We start from the raw sequence: 21,382 nt of genomic DNA on the forward strand, positions 1-21,382 counted from the left end.
CAGAGGGAAGATGGGTGGTGGCTTCTGGCCAAATCTTCCTTGGCTAGTACTAGAAGGGTTAACACTCAGAAAGTGAGTGTGTGGGAGGGAGCAATCAGTTCAGGGTCAGAGATTGCTTTAAAACTCCGGTCTTTGTGTACAGGGATAAGATCTGAGTAAAGAAGCACAAAAGCTGTGTTGAAGAGCAAGAGGGACTTATTTGCTGTGACATGTGAGGCTTTTGAAGAATTAGGTAGTAAGGAAATTATAATGCAGCAAGGGAACAACAGAAGCAAGGCAGGATGTTAAAAGATTGGAGATTACTTACCAAGGTCACTGTTGCCTTGCATGCTTTTCCTATAAAGTTGATGTCCAAAACTGAGCTAGGAGTAAGATATCCCAAAGGAGGAGAATGTTTAAGGAGGAGAAAATAGATGAGTCAGAAAGAGATGCCTGGTGTTTTTAAAGCGCAGCACTGTCATGAATGGATATTATCAATATAAACACTATCATCTTTCGTTGTAAATTATGTACATTCTTCTTGTGTTCCTTGTCAAGTCTACCAGCTGATGGTGTGGGACTCTTTGGGGAACTCTATCATGCCATGTCACACAGTCTGCCCATGCTGTTTTTTGCTCTGGGGATTCTTTTGACCTCACTCTTTATAGAACCATATTACCTGCTTTAAGAAGGTAAATGAGATGTAAAGTATGTAGCATGAAGGAGAAAACAGTCTTTATTGAAGCAGAAGGGAAAAAAGCTTGTCTTTTTAATACATTCAGAAAAGTTGACTTTGACATTGTAGTACTGAAAGACATTGTAAGCATAAAAGTAAGGTTAGAGCCACTCAGGTATCCCAGAATTTAAAGGGTGTCATATTTCATTGTATGCAGTTCTAAAATGTTTATTACAGATCTTCTTATTTACAGCTCTCATGTCTCTTTTGAATCCGCAGAAGAGGAATATCAAGGGCAAACCAAGAGAAAGCGCATTCGAAGGAGGAAACAAAAGAGCAGTTTACAAATCTCTAGTAATTTACATGGAGAACAAACAGATTTGGGAATGCAAGAAACTGTTGTTCAAGATAATTTACAGCTGCAGCAAACAGACGGTCCCAGAATAAGCAAAAATAAAAAGAGGAAAATGAAAAAGAAGCGACAGAAAGAAAAAAAGAGAGCAGCTGGCTTAGTAACAAAAACTACTGGTGTGGATTTTACGTATCAGCCTGACAAAAACAACAAAGAAGAAGCAGCAGGCTTAAAAGACATAGATGAAAAGGCAGATAGCATTCTGGACTTCCTGCAGGCAACACAACAAATCTACTTTGCCGACAGTATGTACCACTCTTTCTCCTTTCTTTTTATGACTATTACCACACAGGGGAAAATGGTTATGCATTTATTGCTCCTGTAAAATGAGACAAATCTACTAAAGTGTCTCTCTTGAACTCAGTAAGACATGTGAGTACCTAGTATTTGTCCCACTTTATGGTGTGTACATGACTATGTAAGAATTCACATCAATAGAAAAAGCTTATGGTCATCAGTCTTTAAAAATATACATGGTGTTCCTTGCTCTTCTTTTAAACATTCCAGTGTCCTTGGGACAAGTGGTTAAAATTCTTCCCTTTGCAAGGAAACACCCAGAAGGATTACTTGCTTTCAGAAAACTTCAAATGAGGCCAGTTGTTATCCTTAACTACTTTCATGCTTACTATCTCTGAACCAATCTACTTCTCAGAATGTTCTCCTTCCCAGGACGAGATACATTTGTATTCTATAAGGAAATCTAGACAGACAGCATGTAAAGGAACGGGGAAGATACTATTGGCATTGGGAAAGTATACTGGCATAAAGTGCTTGTGAACAAGATGAATGGGAATTGATGCTCAATGCACATTCCATAGTACTTCTGAAAGAATTGCATGGATTTATCCCTAATGGCCTATTGAATGTTCACTGGTCACTGTGGAGCTGAATGGATAATATTAAATACAGCTTACCTGCCTGTATTAGTCCATCTTAAGTCAGAGCTGTCGGCTTCTAGTACCATAAAATTCATCTTTTGGTTACAGAATTACTGTAAAAACCTTGTTAAGATGACATCAGGGATTTCATGTTAATTTTCTTTTCAAGATCTAGACATGGAATTTTCTTTGCGTAATGTTAAATTTTTCGGCTGTATCAGGTCTTCATACTAAGCCTAGCATTTGAAATCTGTCCTACTTTCTGGCTAAGGTATTTCCATCACCAAAATTAAGAATTTTACTACTTCACCATATGGCTAAGTAAATGCAAGCTAAACTACATGCATTTGCTGCAGTGGAATTCCAGAGTGACGGAGCAAGATTGAAATTCTTCGACTTCTGCTGCTAACACGACCCAGAACAGAAACCTGATCAATTGTCCACAGCTGTGTTGAATGTTGAGTTTTAAGAAAGTGTGTTCTTGAACTTCCAGCTTTCCTGAAAGTCAGGTTCAGGTTTTGGCAGTTTTTGGCAGACTGACTGGCCCTAGTTTCAAACCAGCAGATCGGAGTGTTGAGCTAGTGAGGACTTTGGAAGCCACAGAGAGGAATTCTTAGGTGAAAGGAAGTTCATCTGCAGATGAGATATGACATCTGTAAATCAGTGTGACTAACTTTCTTGTTAGGCAAATCCCAGTTTATATATAGATCTGACATTATGCTGCTTGCCTTTTCTAGTTGAATGGCTTTAACACTCCCTATTTTTTTTTATAAAATTGGAAGCCATTGCTTTTAGCAGCATTTTCAAATGGTCACATTGGACTATACTTCTAGTACATATATTAAAAATCTGAATTGGGAAAATTCTGTACTTCTCGGGTGTCTTGCTGGTAAAAACCAGAGGGGAGTTTGGTTAAAGGGACAGACAACACATTGTTACTGGAATGGAAGAATGAATTTATAGTTTAGTACTGTATAAGCAATTGTATTGGGTGTGGCTGAGCTGGAGTTCATTTGCACACAGCAGCCCCCACAGTGCTTTGGAAAGGTGTTGATAACACACCAGAGTTTTGGCTACTGCTGGGCAGCACTGGCATCGTATCAGCTCTGTCTCTCCAACATTCCCCTCCATCAAGGGGCTGGGAGTGGGCAGGATCCTGGGAGAGGGCACAACCAGGCCAGCTGACCCAAATTAGCCAAAGGGATATTCCATATCAGATTACATCGGCTCAGATATAAAAGTAAGGGAGGGAGGAATTACAATGTTTGCCTTCCAGAGCAGCTGCTACATGGGCTGAAGCCCTGCTTCCCGGGAAGTGGCTGAACATAACTCGCTGGTGGGAAATAGAGAATAAACCTTTTTCCTCTTTAATTATGGGTGTGCAAACATCTGCTAGTTTTGGTGGGTTCTTTTAGCAAACTGCCTTATCTCAATCTATGAGTTGTTTTTCATCTCATTTTCTCTGCCCTGTCCCACTGGGAAGGGGAGTGATAGAACATCTTAGTGGACACCTGGTATCTAGCCAAGGTCAACCCATAACAATATATGTTCTTCTCTACTGTCTTTCATGCTGTAATACTTGCTTTTTAAATAAAAACATAAAGGTGCAATACCAGGGTAATTGCTTCCAGAAGTGCTTTGCAGTAGTTCCACAGAGTTGTTCCCTTCTCCAAAACATGTGTGCAATTTATAATACATAGTGTGTAGGAAGTAAAAACAGTGCTTTGGCCGCAGTACAGTTTCTTCATTGCACCTTCTTCCTCTGCTAACTTTGAAAATTTGATTCTTCTTGCATTCCTATCATTATGAATCCTATTGTCTTTTTTACTTACTGAATTTTGTAGTTTTCGCCTTACCATTGTTTTAATATTTAACAAAAAATGTTTAACAAGCTGTTCTTTAGTACCTGATATCTGGTTGTCAGTTGTACTAAAAAGGAAGGTGCTGTTCTAGAAAAGAAAGTATAATTAGGAAAATTCTCTGAGCTCGCTGAATATTTTTAACATAGTTTTCTAACTGTTTTTCCAGAGAAATCAGAATGCAGAGATACTGCTGTAAATTCAGCAACTGCCCAAGAGCTCTTACAACGTCTTGAATCTCACACCATCTCTTCCTCAGATGTGACTCATCTGCATCGGCTGAAATCACTTGTATTGCTGCAGGATATTGAGAGATTGAAAGATGCTTTGAAACAATTCCAAGAGCAATCTATGATGTCTCCTGGTAGGTACTATTCACTCATGTTCATACAGTGATATTTTTTGTGTGAATTAAAATTCACATCGCTTTAGTTTTTTAATTAGGAAGCTGTAAATAATTATATAATAGTAAATATATGCTTATACAAGATATGAAAGCATAATTCCCCCCAAAAATACAGTGATATCCCTATTTTCCATTTGTTTACAATCAATATGGAAGCTTTTCTCACTTTACAGCACCTACAGAATACAAGATGATTCAGAGGTTTAACCTAATATTTTTAAAATCTGAAATGTTTTAAGATGTAATCATATTTAAAGCATATTTTTAATACTTTCCCTTGCTAGACTTTTTAAATTGAAGCAATTTACTTGTTTATCTTGGAGATTTTATTCCTCCAGTTAAGGATTCATTTTACATGCATAAGAACCAATAAAACCCATTATTTTATTTCTTCCTGGTCATCACGTGGCTTCTTTAATACACAGACTTTGCAAGCTAAATTTTGATGTACAGTTTTGGTTTTGTTTAAATCTAAACATCTGGTTTAAGTTTCTAAAAAATACTGTTGATAATGTAAAAATTTAAAGTTACTCTTTATAACAAACAATATTCTGAAGTCATTAATAAAAAGAAAAATTACTGTGTTACTAAATCTTTTCATGCCTGAGGCACAGGCTCCTTCTATTCTTTAGTATCACCCCTATAATTTTAGTAGAATCTCTTCTTGTAAAGTTAATAGTTCTTAAGTGAACGTGGGATCCGCATGTAGTCCACATAAGGTATAATGATTCATTTTCCATGTAGTCTTCATTTAAACAGTCCTTGCTACTAGTCATTAGAACTTGTGTTGCAGCACCAGACAGAAATCTACAAGATGTGCTGCATTTTCTTGCCTCCCAAAGAATTTAATCAGAGTTGAGAGCACTTGGCTGTGGCATAAGAGAATCTCAACCATTTCAGACTGTGCTCTAAGTCTTTTGAAGAGTAACAGCAGAGATGATAGTAGTGTGGCAACAGTGTAATTAAGATCATAGCCACCAGAGGCTTAGCAACAGCATTCAAAGAAGAGACATCTGCTTGTAACTTCATTAAATAATTTACAGCATGATAGTGGCTAAAGATCCTCATCAAGACTGGAGCCTCCTGAATGCCATGTGTTGGACAGAGAAAAAAGAGAATTCCTGCCTATGGAGTTCAGAGCCGATACATTTTGAAAAGGACACTCTTAGAGAAGTACATGTGTCTTCTTTTAAGGGTAGATGTGCAGTATGACAACCCTTAAGGTTCTGATGGATGTGAAGTATCCACATATACATGGAATGAAATCCTTCTGTGCATTTCAAGCCTACAATCTCTGATCTTAATTATAATCACATTGTCTCATTGGATGTAATACATGTGTGCAAACCAAGTAGAGCTCAACAGGAATGATGAAAATGGTATTGGCCCTTTATGAATGAACTAATTAAGCTTCTATTGATTAAATCCAAATGGAATTGAAGTGACAACATTCATGATATTCTTTACAGGCCTTATCTAACTTTTATACAATACAGTTGGAGTTCTGTTGGGATTTGCAGCCTTGAGACAAGTTGCTCTGTTTACTTTTGTATAGCAGAAATGTCAGACTGAAGAGAGAAAGCAGAAGCAAATTAAAACCCCTAATTTTCCAATGTATGTATTCATCACTGGAAAAAGCAAAAGACAGTTTACTGAGTGATTTTTAAAATTCATTAATGTTTCTACTGGTACAGCCTGGAATTGTTTACTCTTCCAGTTGATTTTTTTCCCTAGTAACTGCTGTCACTCTGGGCTCAATTCTAATCTCATTCCAAGTTCACAGTGGTGTAACCATAGTAGTTAATTTGATATTCATGAGGTACAACAACATAAGAAAGAGTAAAATAGATTCTTATAAATTATTAAAGGATAATTAAGCACCTGCTAGTCATTAATTTTCCTCAGCAGACTTTAACAAATACATTCTATTTGTAAGTCAGGAAATTGAGTGAATGAAAACATAATGGTCTGAAATTTTACTTTGAGTTATGCCTTTAATTATACTTCTTTTTCCCTACATTTGGCTCAAAATCAGGTCATACTGTCCAGTGTGAGTTTTTTACATTTTAGTTTTCACTCCCAGTGAACAGGTGATAAGAGTTATTACAAAAGCCTGTTGTCTTAACAAATTCAAGTTCTTATTATAGAAAGACAAGTTAAGGCTGTTTATGAAGGTAAAAATGCACAGTACATAATAGTAATCTCTAATTTTTTTATGACTTTGTCTTACTACCTTGTCTTTTTTCTCTTTATTTTTACTGGGGTGCGATGTACTGGAAGGAAAGGTCATTCCTTATTAACATGATAAAAAACTTGATTTTAGGAACATGTATTATTTATAACAAAATAAACATTTATTCCCTGTATTTCAAGAAGCAGTATGTTAACTGTTTTTCCCATGGTTGTGATTCTACTTAAGATGCCATCATCAAAGATGTAAAGATGGGTGCTATGTTTTGTTCAGTTTTATGTTTAATTCCAGGAAGGGAAGCCTAAGAAAAAAATGAGAAGTGATGTGTCTCTTCATATAAGTGCACATTCTCCATTAATAAAATTTACAAATTATACATACCATTATGTCTTTTATTTCCTCATATGGGTATGTTATGGTTTCATCCAACTTTGCATTGGGGTTACCAAGTCCCACTTGGTAAGCTTATGCCTATTGATGATAAATGTGCTTTAGAATAAAGCCATGGGCTGCTCAAGGTCAGCAGACTACAGATTGAAAACCACTGGTTCAATACCATGATTTGGTATCTCCTTTTCATCTCTTAGCATGTTACTCAGACTGGAAATCACAGTGCATCCAAAAGAAAAAAGAAATAAATTTCTGTTTTGTCTTAAGCTCTTAGATCCCACTATTTGAAGTCATATCAAATAAAGGCCTAACAAGGGTGGTGGTAGGGTCTGATAAATTTTGCAGGAAAAGGAAATACTAAGGAGATTCAGACACAAAAATTATCAACAGTAGTTGTTATCTTTTAACATTTCCTTTAAATGAGAAGAAATACTTAAGAAAATCTCTATGGTACTGTTTGTACTGTTTAGTTGTCATCCTCCATCAACTTACCTTGTACTTTGTGCTTCAGATTACTCCATCAAGTTACCTTTGACCTTGTACATGAGTGATCATAGTTGAGGTTAGTCAAGAGTGTTCATATGAACGTGGTTATTAGAGTGTCATTGTTCTCAGTCTGTAGAGGATGCCCTATTACTATTTCAATTCATTTTGTAGTCTTTAACAAAAAGTACTTACCTCTACCTAAAATCTTCTGTAAGTGCAGGGAAGAGAATGCTCAGAAGTCACATAGACATGGATTTCTCATGATGGTGGCTTTGCTGATCTCTGTTAAAAAGTCTGTGGCTGTTAGCAAAAGGAAGCCAGAGACCTTCATGATCCTCCACAGTGCAGTGGGCAAAGGAGAAGAGCTGTGACTGGAAGTAATGCTCCCTTTGGTGGTTGGCAACTAGCTTTTGAAATGAGAGCTACTTAATTCCTGTTTCACATCAATTATTAAAGCATAGGTGATCGCCTAATTAAAAAAAAAGTCATTATCTCCTAATTTATGAACTCATTTATGAACTTCTACTCATCAGCTTCATTCTATCATATATTAATATTTTCCCTTTGTTGGTTAGGTTCAAATCTCAAACATACTCTTCCCTTGTTGCCTAGGAAATTATCACTCATGGCAGAGCTAGAAGCTTCTTCTAACTGCCTTTTTTTGGAGAATTGTCATTTATATAAGTCTTCGTTGCAGGGGGAGGTACATTTTGCAGACCAGAATTAATACACTTACTGTGTGCCAACAATGCAGAGGCTGGATATACAGAGGACTTAAAATGATGACATTTACCCTTCTTTTTTTTGAATGAATGAGCATTCAAAGAAAAGGACAAGAAATTTGAAAACTGTATTAGCATAATGTTATAGAATCATCTTAAATGTGATTATTATGTGATAAGTACTGCACAAAGTCCTATCATTAAAAATCAATGAAGTCATGTAGGTAATCTCTGAATTTAGACAGAAGCTGTAGCATTTTGAGGCTTTAATGCAGCTATCTGTATGATATGACTCATTCTCAACTGGGGCTTCTAGGTACTACTGTAAGTTAAATAATGATGTGCGAAATTACTCTCCAGACAGAAAGAAGCCTTGCCCATATGATCATGTCATTTCAATTACATTTTTTCTGAATTATTGAATCATAACAAATAGGAAATTTCAAAGTTTATGAACAAAATTGTTTCTCATACAAATGACTGACCTCCTAAAATAAAATGCACCTGCTTATGTAGAAATTCATATGTATTAATCTTCAAGCTCCAGTATCTGTATTGGTCTTACTGAAATGTTAATATTGAATGGAAGCAGATGTAAGTCTTTTTCTTAGTGTTCAGAAATGTCATGGAGGTATTTCAGGAGGAATGTGTTTTCTTTGTTTTCAGATCATGCCAAGGTAGCCGCATCTCTGTTTCACTACTGGATTACAGATATCCTTCCTGTGAAGAACAGGAAATAAAACCTTGCCCCTGTGCCCATATGCACAGGATTAAAATTTAATATACAAACTCTTAACCAAGTAGCAATTGTTCAGGAAGAGCAGTGTCAATACGCATTCTACACCTTCAGGTAAATGAATTACTTTTCTGTGTTACAAACTCCAGAAGACAATAAAGGTATAACTACAATGGGACTTTTGTGATTGGTTGGTCAAGAGTGTGGCCTGAGTCTTCAGCTGTATTAATATGTACATTTCACTTTAGGATAAGTGGATAGGATAGGATAACTTAACTGGAATGATAAAGTCTCTATCAGGTATTTTGATTAAGAAGTATAGTATTATTTTTTTTGTTTGTAAATTTATCATTCCTCTCTGGAAGTTACATTTCTTGACTTTTTTTGTATGTCTGCTTGCCTGGAAAACGGAACTATATTTTTTTATATTTAAACCTAAGCAACAAAATGTCTGAGGAATGTATTTTTGCTGAATAAACTGCTAAATTGTCGAAATAGATATGTTTCTACATGTGGGTCATGTAGGTCCTGTTTGCAGTTACGCAGAAACTTGGATGGCATTTTCAGAACTACTCCATGGCTCAGCCTGTTACAATCCAGCAGGTTTCACTGACTGCAGAGTTATGGGACTGGGTTCTCTCTCCCTGATTACTGTGTAATCTGTCTACTACTGTGTAATATTTCTGCTATTTAATTTAACCAAGTGTAGATACTACAGTAAGTAATATCCATGGTTGTAAAATGTTTCGGAATCGTGAAGATAAAAGTGCTTTGTGAGAGGCTCTTCTCTCAGCTGTATCATTCATCGGATAAGTGATACAGAGCAAACCATGTTTTGTGCATAGGTGTGTTAGTTTTGTCATTAGTAAGATAGCAGCAACATATTTAATTCCCCCAAGATGTGCTTGGAGATACACTACTGATGAGACTATATAAACATTGCATGGGTTTTTTGGCTTTGTTTTTTCTGTTTTATTATATTGCCTGATACATCCTGTTGCAAGGCATTGGTTTAGTGATGCTCAGAATTTGTAATAAAAATACAGTCGTACCTCTTTCTCATTAATTGAAGAAATTAAAAGGGGTTTGGTAATACACCAAATGACTGCAGGTGCAGAAAATCCAGTCTTATTGCTGAGCAATAAGTGCAGTTCTGAAGAACTTGAGTTTGGTCTGTATCTGCTAGGAAAGGTCTATAAACCAGCCTTTGCAGAGGGGAAACTAGCAGTGTGTTCCCTGTTTTAATGCCCCTAAATTGCTAACACATAGGCATTGAACTGTAGCTATGACTTTTCACTGAGATCCTCTGTGCCTCAGTCCCACATCTGGAGAAAGAAGAAAACATGACTTGAATGTTAAGCACCTAGATACTCTCTTAACTGACTCATGGGAAATGAGTCACTTCATCCTCACTTTAAGGTTTGAATGTCACACAGTAAATGAGGCCTAGGAACTGCAAAAAAGGATGCACAGACACTCATTAGGTAAACATCATCTGTCCTAAACACTGAATATGAAAAAAATAAATGAGGTCATGTAATTAAAGACAGACTTTTGAAGCACAAGTACAAAAGAGATCAAACTAGAACCACAAAAATAACTGTACTGTCTGCATTTCCTGATACTTGAGTGACTGTGCTGAGAGATAAGGCTGCTGCCTTGGGTAGACCCCAGGACCTGGTGATTCCTCCTACTTGTCCTCTGGATCCCAGGTTGGTGTACCCAGAGATCTGGATGTCAGTGTAGATGACTCCAGTTTCCACGTTTCTAAGTTCAAACAGTAGCAATGCTTAAGCACATAGCTCAGGGAGACACACACACACACACACACGATGCTCACATGGCTGACTGTGCAGCCCTTTGATCCCTTGAATAGCAGGACCGCCACTCTCCTATCCCTGCCCTGACTCTGGGCCCTCATGCCTGCTCTGTGGCTCTCCGGGACACCAGCTAGTCCAGCCTGGAACACACTACCACATGTTCACACACTCGTCTCACAAGCACTCATGCACTTGCGTCACAGCTTCGTTTATTGCTTTAATTTCTCTTATTTATTACTTCTCTTTCAGTGCTTGGCCATTTCTCATAATCATACAATGACTTGAGTTAGAAGTGACATAAAGATCATCAAGTTCCAGCCCCCCTGCCATGGTCAGGGATACCTTCCACTAGACCAGGTTGCTCAACATTAAAGTGATTTTTAAAATTCAACTGAATTTTGAATAGCTGCATATAGATGAGCCGATTTTGATATCTTTGCTGAACAGAAATATTTTCACAGAATCACAGAATGGGTAAGATTGGAAGGGACCACAGTGGGGTTACCTGGTCCAGCCTCACTGCTCGAGCAGGGTAAAATTTTGTACTATTCCAGTGAGTAAAAGTTTGCAGGTCAAAAGTGTACTTTTCTTGAATCAGGTAATAATGGAGAAAAGATTACTTTCGGTCTTTCTTTTTTTCCCTTTGCTTTTAGCACTGTAAGAGCCTTATATTCTGTGGAGAAATCAGCTGGCCCCAGCTAATCAAGCCCAGGAGCAGTTTCTGAGCATAGCCAGTTACTCAGTGATATCTGATGTCTTTGCAAATGACCTGTGATAGGAGCTGAGTCTTACGCCTACCAAACCTGCCACTCTTGCACTAACAGGGATTATGAAGAGGCTAAAGTATGCTAAAGAGTTTAGAAAATTGGACCAAATTCAAGCAGATAAATTGTAGATTGCCATTGTAGATAAATGCAATTGAATAAGAGTGTATTTGTTTCAGAAACAAATGTGCCAGACAATGGTGTGCTGAACTGCCACATGCCTGAGGACACATCAAAGCAATGCACAAAAGAACATAGCAGAAAGATCTAGTTTAAAAGCAAAAAAAAAGGACATTACTCATAGTTTAAATTAGGCAATGTACTAAAAATGGCAGGGGTTCCATATTTGACATCCTATTTGCAGTCAAAAAGATTTCATACGTCACAATTTTAATACCTGGTCACTTTTCTGCACTGCTTCTCTAAAAGAAATTGTGCTCAATCTCCTTACACCTTTTCAAGTTTATTTGAGCAGTGGTATAACAATGTGGCTGAGATACAAAAACTGAAAAATTTAAATTAATATCCACTAGTGAACACTGTTTTTCATTTCACTATACATGGCTCCTTCAACATAGCAATGAAACATATATCCCTTTAGATTTTCATGCTAAACTTATAAATGGCAAAGGAGATGGCCTTGAATTTTTGCTTCTTCAGCATCATTCAGTTTAATGAATGTGCTGCATCGTGTGGAATTTCTGAAACATGGAAGAGTTTTTGAAGTGGATTTTGCATCAGAATACTTCTGGCTAAACTGTACACACACTATTATTAGCATATTTCAAACTTCCATGAAGACAGAACTTTAAAATTTTAGACTCCAAGAGTAGGAAGAATTTAAGGATCAACTGGAATGTAACATGAATGTGTCTTCACAGGTTAACTTTCTAGTTTACATAATTGAACAATGCACCGTAAGTAAGGAGCAGCAGCACAGTGGGAGAGAAATCAGGCTCTGAGAGGCAGTGGTCCCTTACCAGCATGTACAAGGAAGACCACAGAGGCTGAAGCCATTTAAACCATCTGTAGTAGTGAATAAGCTGGTCACTTGTATGCAAGGGTATGAGTTCAAAGCCATTATCTCTATATATAGGTACATGTTTTATTCTTAAAATTGCCTGTAAGACCTTAATTTTTCTCTTTTGTGGAAATGTAATATGGGAATCAATCTCTAATGTTACAGATTTTTACTGCTTTGTAATTGGTGCAATATTTTATGTAGTGCTTTACAATCATGTAGAGTTATAAATTCCTTAATGTGTTTTCTATGACAGCTGGCTTTTCTCTCCTGCACCAGTGTAGGGAGTTACTACTCAATAGGCTGAATGTCTGAAATGACATCGGGGGGGGGAACTTAAAAAAAAAAAAAAAAAACAAGAAAGAAAACCAACAACAACAAAAGCAAACCAAAAAAACCAACCAAACAAACGGCAGCATGAAGGCAGAAGATTTTTAAGCTGTCTTTCACCAAAGAAAACTTATTTCACCCAGTAATACCATGTATAACATAAAACCATTCCACAGACGTAGAGTGAAAAGAGTGTGTTATGCATGTACAATATGCTACACATTGGGCATAATACGAGAGAGGTAGTGCAAAAGATGGCAATCTGTGTGATTGGGAAAACATATTATATTTAATATTTAGGGAAACCTCAGGTTATAGTTATGCAGGTTTTGTAGTTAATTGTTTCAGCCCTGGATTGCTCGCTCCTAAGGAGGGCTGTATTGCACATGTTTATGCAGCTAATTAAGTTTTACTCTTTACTGCTTTATTCACTGCAGTGCATCTGAGTAAATTTTGTTTGTTTTAAACTGTTAGATGTATGCAGGACTAAGGGGAGGGGGGACATATGTATTAAAAAAAAAGCAGAAATTTAGATGCTGTATGTGTTTACTATCTCTAAGAATCTAGGAAAAAACTATATATTCTATGATTATTTGAAACTGCATATGCACCATAGTTAGTGAAAGTCAAATATATAGCTTTAATAAGGATGTTCTCCAAGTTGAATGCTTAACTTCATAGAATTAATAGTATGTAGTCATTTTAATGAGCTCCATACTCTGGTAAAGTGTATAAGCAAGCTGTAGTTCTCTTTTATATTCTTACTGCAAGGCTGCATCCTGTTTTAGGATACATAATGGACAAAAAAGAAGTGTAATCTAAGATTGAAGAGGAGTACACAAAAACAGAATGAATGAATCTTTGGTTCAATACTTACTTTTCTTTTGCATCAACTCCAGGCAGCTATAGGTTGTATCAAGTAGAGGCTGCCTTCACTTTCAAGATCTTTGCCAGTCTTCTTCATCCCTCATTCAGTGCACAGATGATTCCTCCATCCCTTTCAGCCTCTGGTATTAACTTCCATCACCCATTTGCCATACTTGCAGTATGCAAGTCTACAGTGCAATCTTTCCATTGTCTTCCCTTCCTTCTTTAAAGCTCTCTTTTGCTGTGATCCTTGCCAAAACCTTGGCCACAGCCTGGTCAGTATGGTGCTAGGACAACTGCCTACTATGGTGACCAATGTTGCTTTATTGTCTGTGTCCTCCCCCATCAATCTCTCTGTGTTCACCCCTGTTTTCTCCTTTCCTAAATGAGTAGCAGTTTGATGCAGGATTTGCCTTGCTGCACAGCACCAGTACAGCCAGTTGTTATCACATCTGAGATGACAGTGTGCTCAGGAAATGTAATAGGCCTATCCACAATGGAGAACATGCTTGAATATGTGGGCAAGGCTGCTGATAGTTTAAAGTGGCATCATAATTTTACATTGCACATGTGATCAGTTTGGAGGCAATGTTCTTCTGCAGCTGGCTAAGGAGAGCTTGGAGGCATGCAGGGTGGGATTTGTTTCTCCTGACTTCAGATGTCTGCACTATAGCTTTTACCATCTGAGCTGCCTATCCTAAAGAACTGTCTAATCCCTGGGATTAAATAGCCTGCTATAACTGACTGCTGCTAGATACCTATTTTAGAATTGGAACAGTGGTACCAATGGGATAATTTAGGGCTTTATGTTGATTGCTATGGAAGCATAAATAGGTAAGTCATGAAAACATCTGCATTGCAGACATCTGGATCTTGTTAAAAAAAAATAGAAAGAAAGAAAAAAGAAATGAAAAAAGGTCGTTTACTGCATCTGAGAAAAGGACAGGAATGTGTGTGTTGCATGACCAAAACATCACTTGCTCCTGATGCTGGTCTGGCAGTGGCAAGCTCTTTCAGGTTGCACGGGGCTGTGACCCCCTCTCCTTGATGTTTTCATGGCTTCTTTTGTGAAGCTACTGCTTGGGAGTGGTAAAAAGGAAAACGAGAAAAAGAGTAAGGAGCTGTTGTAAAGCTGTGCCTGGAATTCACCCAGCATAAACTGAGGAGATGCTTCTCCTGTTCTTCTTGTTCCCTTCAGGTGATCATGCACAAAGCAGCCTCTGCCATTTCCCAGGTGGACTCAGTAAAAGCTTGCTATGTGATTCATTCCTCCTCCCAGTGACAATAATCAAGTGGAAGTGACTATAAATGTGCAAAGGAATAAATGTGCTAGGAATACCACATTGATCAGCCGCTACCTAGATTCTACAGAAGGAATCAATACCAAATATGTTTTTCTTCAGAATCACAGGTGTAATCACTGAACTCTGTAGACATAATGATAGCTGTTTGATCTCTGTCTGGGATGTGGGAGCTTAAAATGAAGGTCATGTTCAAATCTGATTGGAATTCAGGGAAAGCTGTTTGGCTTATTACCATGACTATAGTGCTGGATTCTATTTACATTGGTAAACAGTTTAAAATACTTGACATGTTATTCAATTAAATCTGTGATTGCACTCTGACAGACCAAAGTTCATTGATTTTTCCAACCACATTAAACTAAGTACATGGCACAGTGTTTCATTTAGCTTGTCTGCTTAACCCTTTCACCTTAATTCAATTACACAGAGTAAAATTAATGTGTAAAATATTAAATAACTCTAAATTTCTAAATTAGAAAGCATTGCAAGAATATATTCATCTCCATGGCTTCTGACATATATTATTACTGTGTGATTTACAATCTGCTATGGATCATGTTGTTATCCAGATGGCAAAAATCAGTCAGAACATTTTTTCTCTTTACTCATTCAGTAAATTGATAGATTCATGGAAGGTAAGACTGAAAAGGACATGAGATTATCTTCTCTGACCCCATCTAGATGCCTGGTCATAAATTTTCCCTTTACTTCAGGGTAAAGACCAGTCTGACAAAAGCACAATTTGTGTTTTTTTCTAAAGCAAGTCGTGTTCAGAGACAGGCCAGCTTGATTTAAAGATGTCAAGGAATGAAGACTTAGCCCCTTTTTTAGTCATTTATTCCAGTACTCAATCACTTTCATGCTTAGAATCATGTGCCTTATTTTAAATTTGAATTTGTCTAGATGTATCTTTCAGCCCTTAGTTCTTGGTGTGCTTTTCTTCACTACATTAAGTAGTCCCTCACTAGCCACTGTTTACTGTCTGTGAAAGTTTTTGAACACTGTAATCAAGCTACAAGGCAACCTTCTTTTTGACACCCTAAGTATTATCTCTTTAAACTATTTGATTTTTGGCATTTTCTATAGCCTCCAACTTGGTTTTGTGTCTCTTTCATGCGTTCTCTCCATTTTTTTCCCACCCTTTAGGAAACAAGTCTGCTGGAACTGGACACAGAAACTTAGCATTCATTTAAAATCTCAACAGTGCCAACTTTTGTACTCACTGTTTCATTGGTTTTGGATCAACTTCTTGCCATAGGATTGTATTGGAGGTCCATGTTGAATTATTTTTAATAGTAGACAAGTACTCTTGAAATTTATTGCTTTCAGGATTTAGTCATTGGTTCCATACTTAATGTTGGTAAATGTTTGTCTTTCTGTTTGGCCGAATTAACTTCAATTTTTTTTACTATGTCTAGATTAGTAAATTATGGATCCTTTTGTGTGCCTGTACTGCTTCCATTAGTATTGACTATCTGCTAATCTTGGTGACATCTGCAAATTTTACCAGCAATGATTACGTTTTCTTCCAGATTATTGGTAAAAATGCTGAACATGTCAAGTTCTAGTATTAATCTTTATGGGATTCAAAGAGAAATAACATTATTCAGTCATGATTCCCTGTTTGTACCTTCTTTTTGGAGACTGAAATAATCTAGTGGGTTTCTACTGTATTTGACATGTATTTATTGTATTATATGCTCTTTTTGTTTTGATCAAAAAGTCTTGAGGCACTGGGTATAATAGTTGTCAACAAGTATTTCCTCAGTTTTCTACAAAAACAAGCTTTAATGTTTTTCAGATGAGGATAAGAATCCAAACTAAAGACACTGTACAAAAGACCCTCTAAAATTGTCTTCTAAAATATGTTTAGGGGGAAGCAGAACAATTGAAAAGTATTCAAAGTAAATAGGCTTTCAAATTTATCTTAGGTGTTTTCAATTTGTTGCTCTGCAGGGAATGATTTGCATTAGTTAAGAATGATTGTTGTGTAAGATTCTTTATTTTTAAGCATCAAGGGAAAATTCATATTTTTTTCTTTTCCTGCAAGATGTGATCCATAGTTTTAGTTGCAAAGCTGTCTATTGTTTGTATTATCTGTTGTGTTGCGTTTCTTCCATCTGGTAGTTGAAGAAAGATCCCTGCAACAAGTTCATTGACTGGTGATGAATAAAACTGGTTTGAGATGTGGAAGTTTGCTTGCAAAGTCGCCTTCACAGTTTTATAGTGGGATATGTAAATTTTCAGTTTCTTACAGAACCGGTTCTCTGAGCAGATTTCTAGGCTGCAGCACAGGCACGTTAACTGTCAGCATCAGCATGAGGTATCTAAACCCTAAGATAAGATCAATCTGAGGATTCATCAGAAATATTAATTGAACTGTGGCTGTATAAGCCCCTTCAGACAAACAACACAGAGCCTTCAGCTCCGAGGATCTGGCTCACTGCTAATACAGAACATTTTGCAGGATTCCAAAGGTTTCCTTAACTCTCCCCTGCACTGGAAGTCTTGGGGGAAAAAAGGCAGTGTTTCTGTCAAAATGTCCTGGTGCTATCCTTTCTATCAGTCTGATTCCTTTATGCATAAGTAAAAAACATCAAAGTTCAATATCAAGTCAAAAACAGTTCGGGTGTCCTTGTCAGGCTACCTGAAGCACAAAGACTTTGCTGACTGTTGTGTTTCTAAAAGTCTGCTCTCCATCTACTTTTTCCCTAATTTGCAAGGCCTTGCAAAGTGAAAAGTGGTCTCAAATCAACCTTGCAGGTACCACAGAGTGAGAATTTGAACATGCGCAGATCCTAGGAAGCAGCTGGCAACAGTGGCTTACTGAAGTGGTGTGAACAGGAGGGAAGGAGACACAGGTGTAGCTTTTCCCTTGTAGGTTGCAATGGTGACCCACAGACCTGTTCTGCTCTGTGCTTGACAGCGTTCTCGTGGGTAACCTGAGACTTGCATTTTCAGATGAGAGCAGTGGAAAACTTGGGAGATAAGTCACAAAGATGAAATGACATTGAGCAAGTATTTCCAAGAGGATCATTTGTCATTTGAATAGCAACTATGGGACCACTCTGTCAACCTTGGTGCAGCTCCAGTTGTCCAAGGCTGATCATAGGAATTACTGGCATCCTGCAATCATAGTTGCTTTGTACAGCAGTCTCTTGAATAGTATTTAACGTGAAGCTAACCAAAGAAAAAAGCCTAAAATTATACAAAAACCATGAAACTATCTTTTAGAAATCCAAACTAGGCCGGTCTTTGCCACTTTTTTTCTTGCTGAGCCCATAAACTGTCATTCTTTGTGAATAGCCAGATGTTGTGGTTTAACCACATTCAGCTCCTACTCACCACACAGCCACTCACTCTCCCCGATAGCAGGACAGGGGGGAGAATCAAAAGAGCAAAAGTGACAGTTTAAGGACAGTTTAATAGGTAAAGCAAAAGCCACGTGCACAAGGAAAACAAAAGAATAAATTCTTTACTTATCACAGGCAGACACGTGTTCAGCCATCCCCAGGGAAGCAGGGCTCCCTCAGATGTAATAGTGACAAACGCCATCACTCCAGATGTCCCCTCCTTCTTCCCCCAGCTTTACATACTGAGCATGACCCCATATGGTATTGGATATCCCCTGGATTAGTTGGGGTCAACTGTCCCCTCCCAACTCTCTGTGCACCTCTAACCACCTCACTGGTGGGATGAGGTGAGGAACAGAAAAGGCCTTGATTGTTGGAGCAGTGCTCGGCAACAGTGAAAACATCCCCATAGTACTGTAGTGGCTTGACCCCAGCTGGATTCCAGACACCCACCAAAGCCTGTCTCTTGCTCCCCTCTGCAGCTGGACAGGGGAGAGAAAATACAAGGGGTTTGTGAGTTAAGGACCAGGAGAGATTGCTCATCAAATACCGTCACAGGCAAGAGACTCAACTTGGGGATATTAAATGAATTTATTACTAAACAAATCAGCAGGATAATGAGAAGTAAAATAAATCTTAAAAACACTTTCCCCCAGCCCTCTCTCCTTCCCAGCTCTGCCTCCTCCCCCAGCAGTGCAGGGAGATGGGAATGGGGGTTATGGTCACAGGTTATTTCTGCCACTGCTCAGGGAGAGGAGTCCTTCCCCTGCTCCAGTGTGGGGTCCCTCCCAGAGGAGACAGTTCTCTGTGAACTTCTCCAACTTGAGTCCATCCCACAGGCAACAATCCTCCCCAAACTGCTGCAGTGTGGGTCACTCTGCCACGGGATGCAGTTCCTCAGGAACAGGCTGCTCCAGTGTGGGTCCCCCATGGGGTCACAAGTCCCTCCAGCAAACCTGCTCCAGTGTGGGCTCCTCTCTCCACAGGTCTGCAGGTCCCTGCCAGGAGCCTGCTCCAGCCTGGGCCTCCCATGGGGTCACAGCCTCCTTTCAGGCATCCACCTGCTCAGGGTGGGTCTCCTCCATGAGCTGCAGGTGGATGTGGATCTTTGCATCCCTGTGGATCCTCCATGGGCTGCAGGGACACAGCTGCCTCACCGTGGGCTGCAGAGGAATTCCAGCTTTGGTGCCTGGAGGATCTGCTCCCCTCCTTCTGCACTGACCTTGGTGTCTGCAGAGCTGTCCCTCTCACATATTTTCACTCTGCTCTTCTCTGGTTGTAATTGCAGATGTGCTACAGATGTAACTTTTTTTTGCCTTCTTAACTATGTTATCACAGAGGTGTTACTGTCATTCGTGATTGGCTCTGCCTTCGCTGGCAGTGGGTCCATCTTGGAGCTGTGTGGCATTGGCTCTGCTGGACATGGAGGAAGCTTCTGGCATCTTCTCACAGAAGCCCCTGCTGTAGCCCCTGCACTACTGAAACCTGGCCACACAAACCCAATACAATTATCAACCCTGTTTTCAGCACAAATCTAAAACAGCCCTACAGGAGCTACTGGGAATTAACCCTTCCCCAGTCAAAACCAGCACTCCAGCAGATGCAAGCCACCTGAAAACCCTGGCCAATCAAAGCATTCTGCTGACAGTTGTTGTTCTTCTTTGGGTTCAAATCTGAGTCCATGGACCTGAATATTACCTCAGTGCATGGAATGGTGTGCTGGCAGTGCGTTATGCCCTACAGCATTATTCATCCCCCTTCACAATACAGCAGCCTGTGCTTTTGAACAAGAGTCATTACAACTGGGCATGCTGTGCTCTGGGATGCCCTAAGGCAGCAGAAATGCCTGCAATCCAGCTCAGTTCAACAGTATTGTGCACTAGGATATTAACTGTAAAACTGGCAATATTGCTTTGGTGCAGAGGCTTCCTCCAGGCACCCACAAGACAGATGGCTTTATCAGTACACAGCCATTCACCTCTGCATTGCAATTGGGAAGAAGTACAGGCAAATTTCCAACTATCTTTGCTAAGCAATTTTACAGCTGTCTATCTGAAATTAAAGCACCCTCTCTTGGTTGTGCTTTGCATTTTTATAGTGACTAGCAATCTTCTTTCTACAGTGCTGCATTCAGCCTTCCACTGGGTTTCTGATGCTCACAAAAATATTTGACACTAAGTTAATGAAGATGAGTGCTTCAGGCTGTAGGGATCCAAGTAAAGGAGAAATCTGTGTAATCTGTATAATTGGACACTTCTACAGACAGTGTAAAAAACAAATCATCTCTAGCAGGGAAAGGCTTTTGTGTACAAGTTCTTAGGAGTGTATTGATCTGCACCTTGTGGAAGGTCTTTGTAGAGCCTATACAAAGGGCAGCTTCTCACCCACAGCCCATCACTCCCATTCCTCCTGAACTGAATTGCACAGGTCTTTGGATAGGTATGATCCAAGGACTGAAGCAGTGGGTTTCTCAGTAACTGAGTGTCTGTCCCACTCAAATGAGTGGGAATCCATTAACAGATCTCTTAAGGTGGAGTGATTTTCCATCAGACTCAAAACTGGTCAGAAGTAAATTTTAAGATGAAGCAATCAGGGCATGTGCACCCCTTGACAATTGTAGTACCTGTGCTCCAGTTTTCAAATGAAGTCCAGCTTCCTGTATGTGAGAGGTAAGAGTGAAACATCCTTAAAGAGTAGTACCACCTCTCCATCAGGGAAAAGCAGAGGGAGAGCTGAGATTTCTATAAGCTGTGAAGTGGGAGGAGTATACAGTCAGCTCTGAAAGCAACTTCCAGGTGGGAGAGTGCCACTGCAGTTCTTAGCTCATGGAGAAGCTCTGCACTAAAAGCAGTCTCTGCATTCAAACTGGAGAAGTCAATGTCTGATAATCAGTAAAGATCTTGTTGACAATGTTGTGATGCAGGAAAGAGGTAGAAAAACTCAAAGGATTTTTTTTTTTACCTTTGTATATTAGTGCAGTGAATCCGCATTCATTTCCTTCCTTGAAGAAGGTATATCAGAAGATGGAAGAAGCCCTCCATCTAACTGAGTTAGAAGAGAAAATCCCAACAGCTTGTGTTTTGACCCCTTGATTTATCTGGGAAGGCTATGAAAGTCTTGGTAAAAACACAGGACTCCATACAGAAGAAGGAGGGAAGCAGGGAAGAAGAGTAGAAGGACACATACAA

The 21,382-nt window shown here is 38.8% G+C and overlaps 1 protein-coding gene across 1 annotated transcript in view; it reads left to right on the forward strand.

The window, feature by feature from the left end:
* ERICH1 (glutamate rich 1) overlaps positions 1–8,962 on the forward strand; it is a gene marked incomplete at its 5' end in the record, with an annotated part of 68,239 nt that extends 59,277 nt beyond the window's left edge. Inside the window, 3 exons of the mRNA XM_082276771.1 lie at positions 935–1,312; positions 3,974–4,168; positions 8,666–8,962. Of these exons, the coding sequence (XP_082132897.1) occupies positions 935–1,312; positions 3,974–4,168; positions 8,666–8,739 (647 nt within the window). The 3' untranslated portion in view covers positions 8,740–8,962. The remainder of the gene's footprint in view (positions 1–934; positions 1,313–3,973; positions 4,169–8,665) is intronic.
* Between the last annotated feature and the right edge of the window lie 12,420 nt (positions 8,963–21,382).

This window comes from Coloeus monedula (assembly GCF_965178545.1).
Source record: "Coloeus monedula genome assembly, chromosome: 2".
Taxonomy (NCBI): domain Eukaryota; kingdom Metazoa; phylum Chordata; class Aves; order Passeriformes; family Corvidae; genus Coloeus; species Coloeus monedula.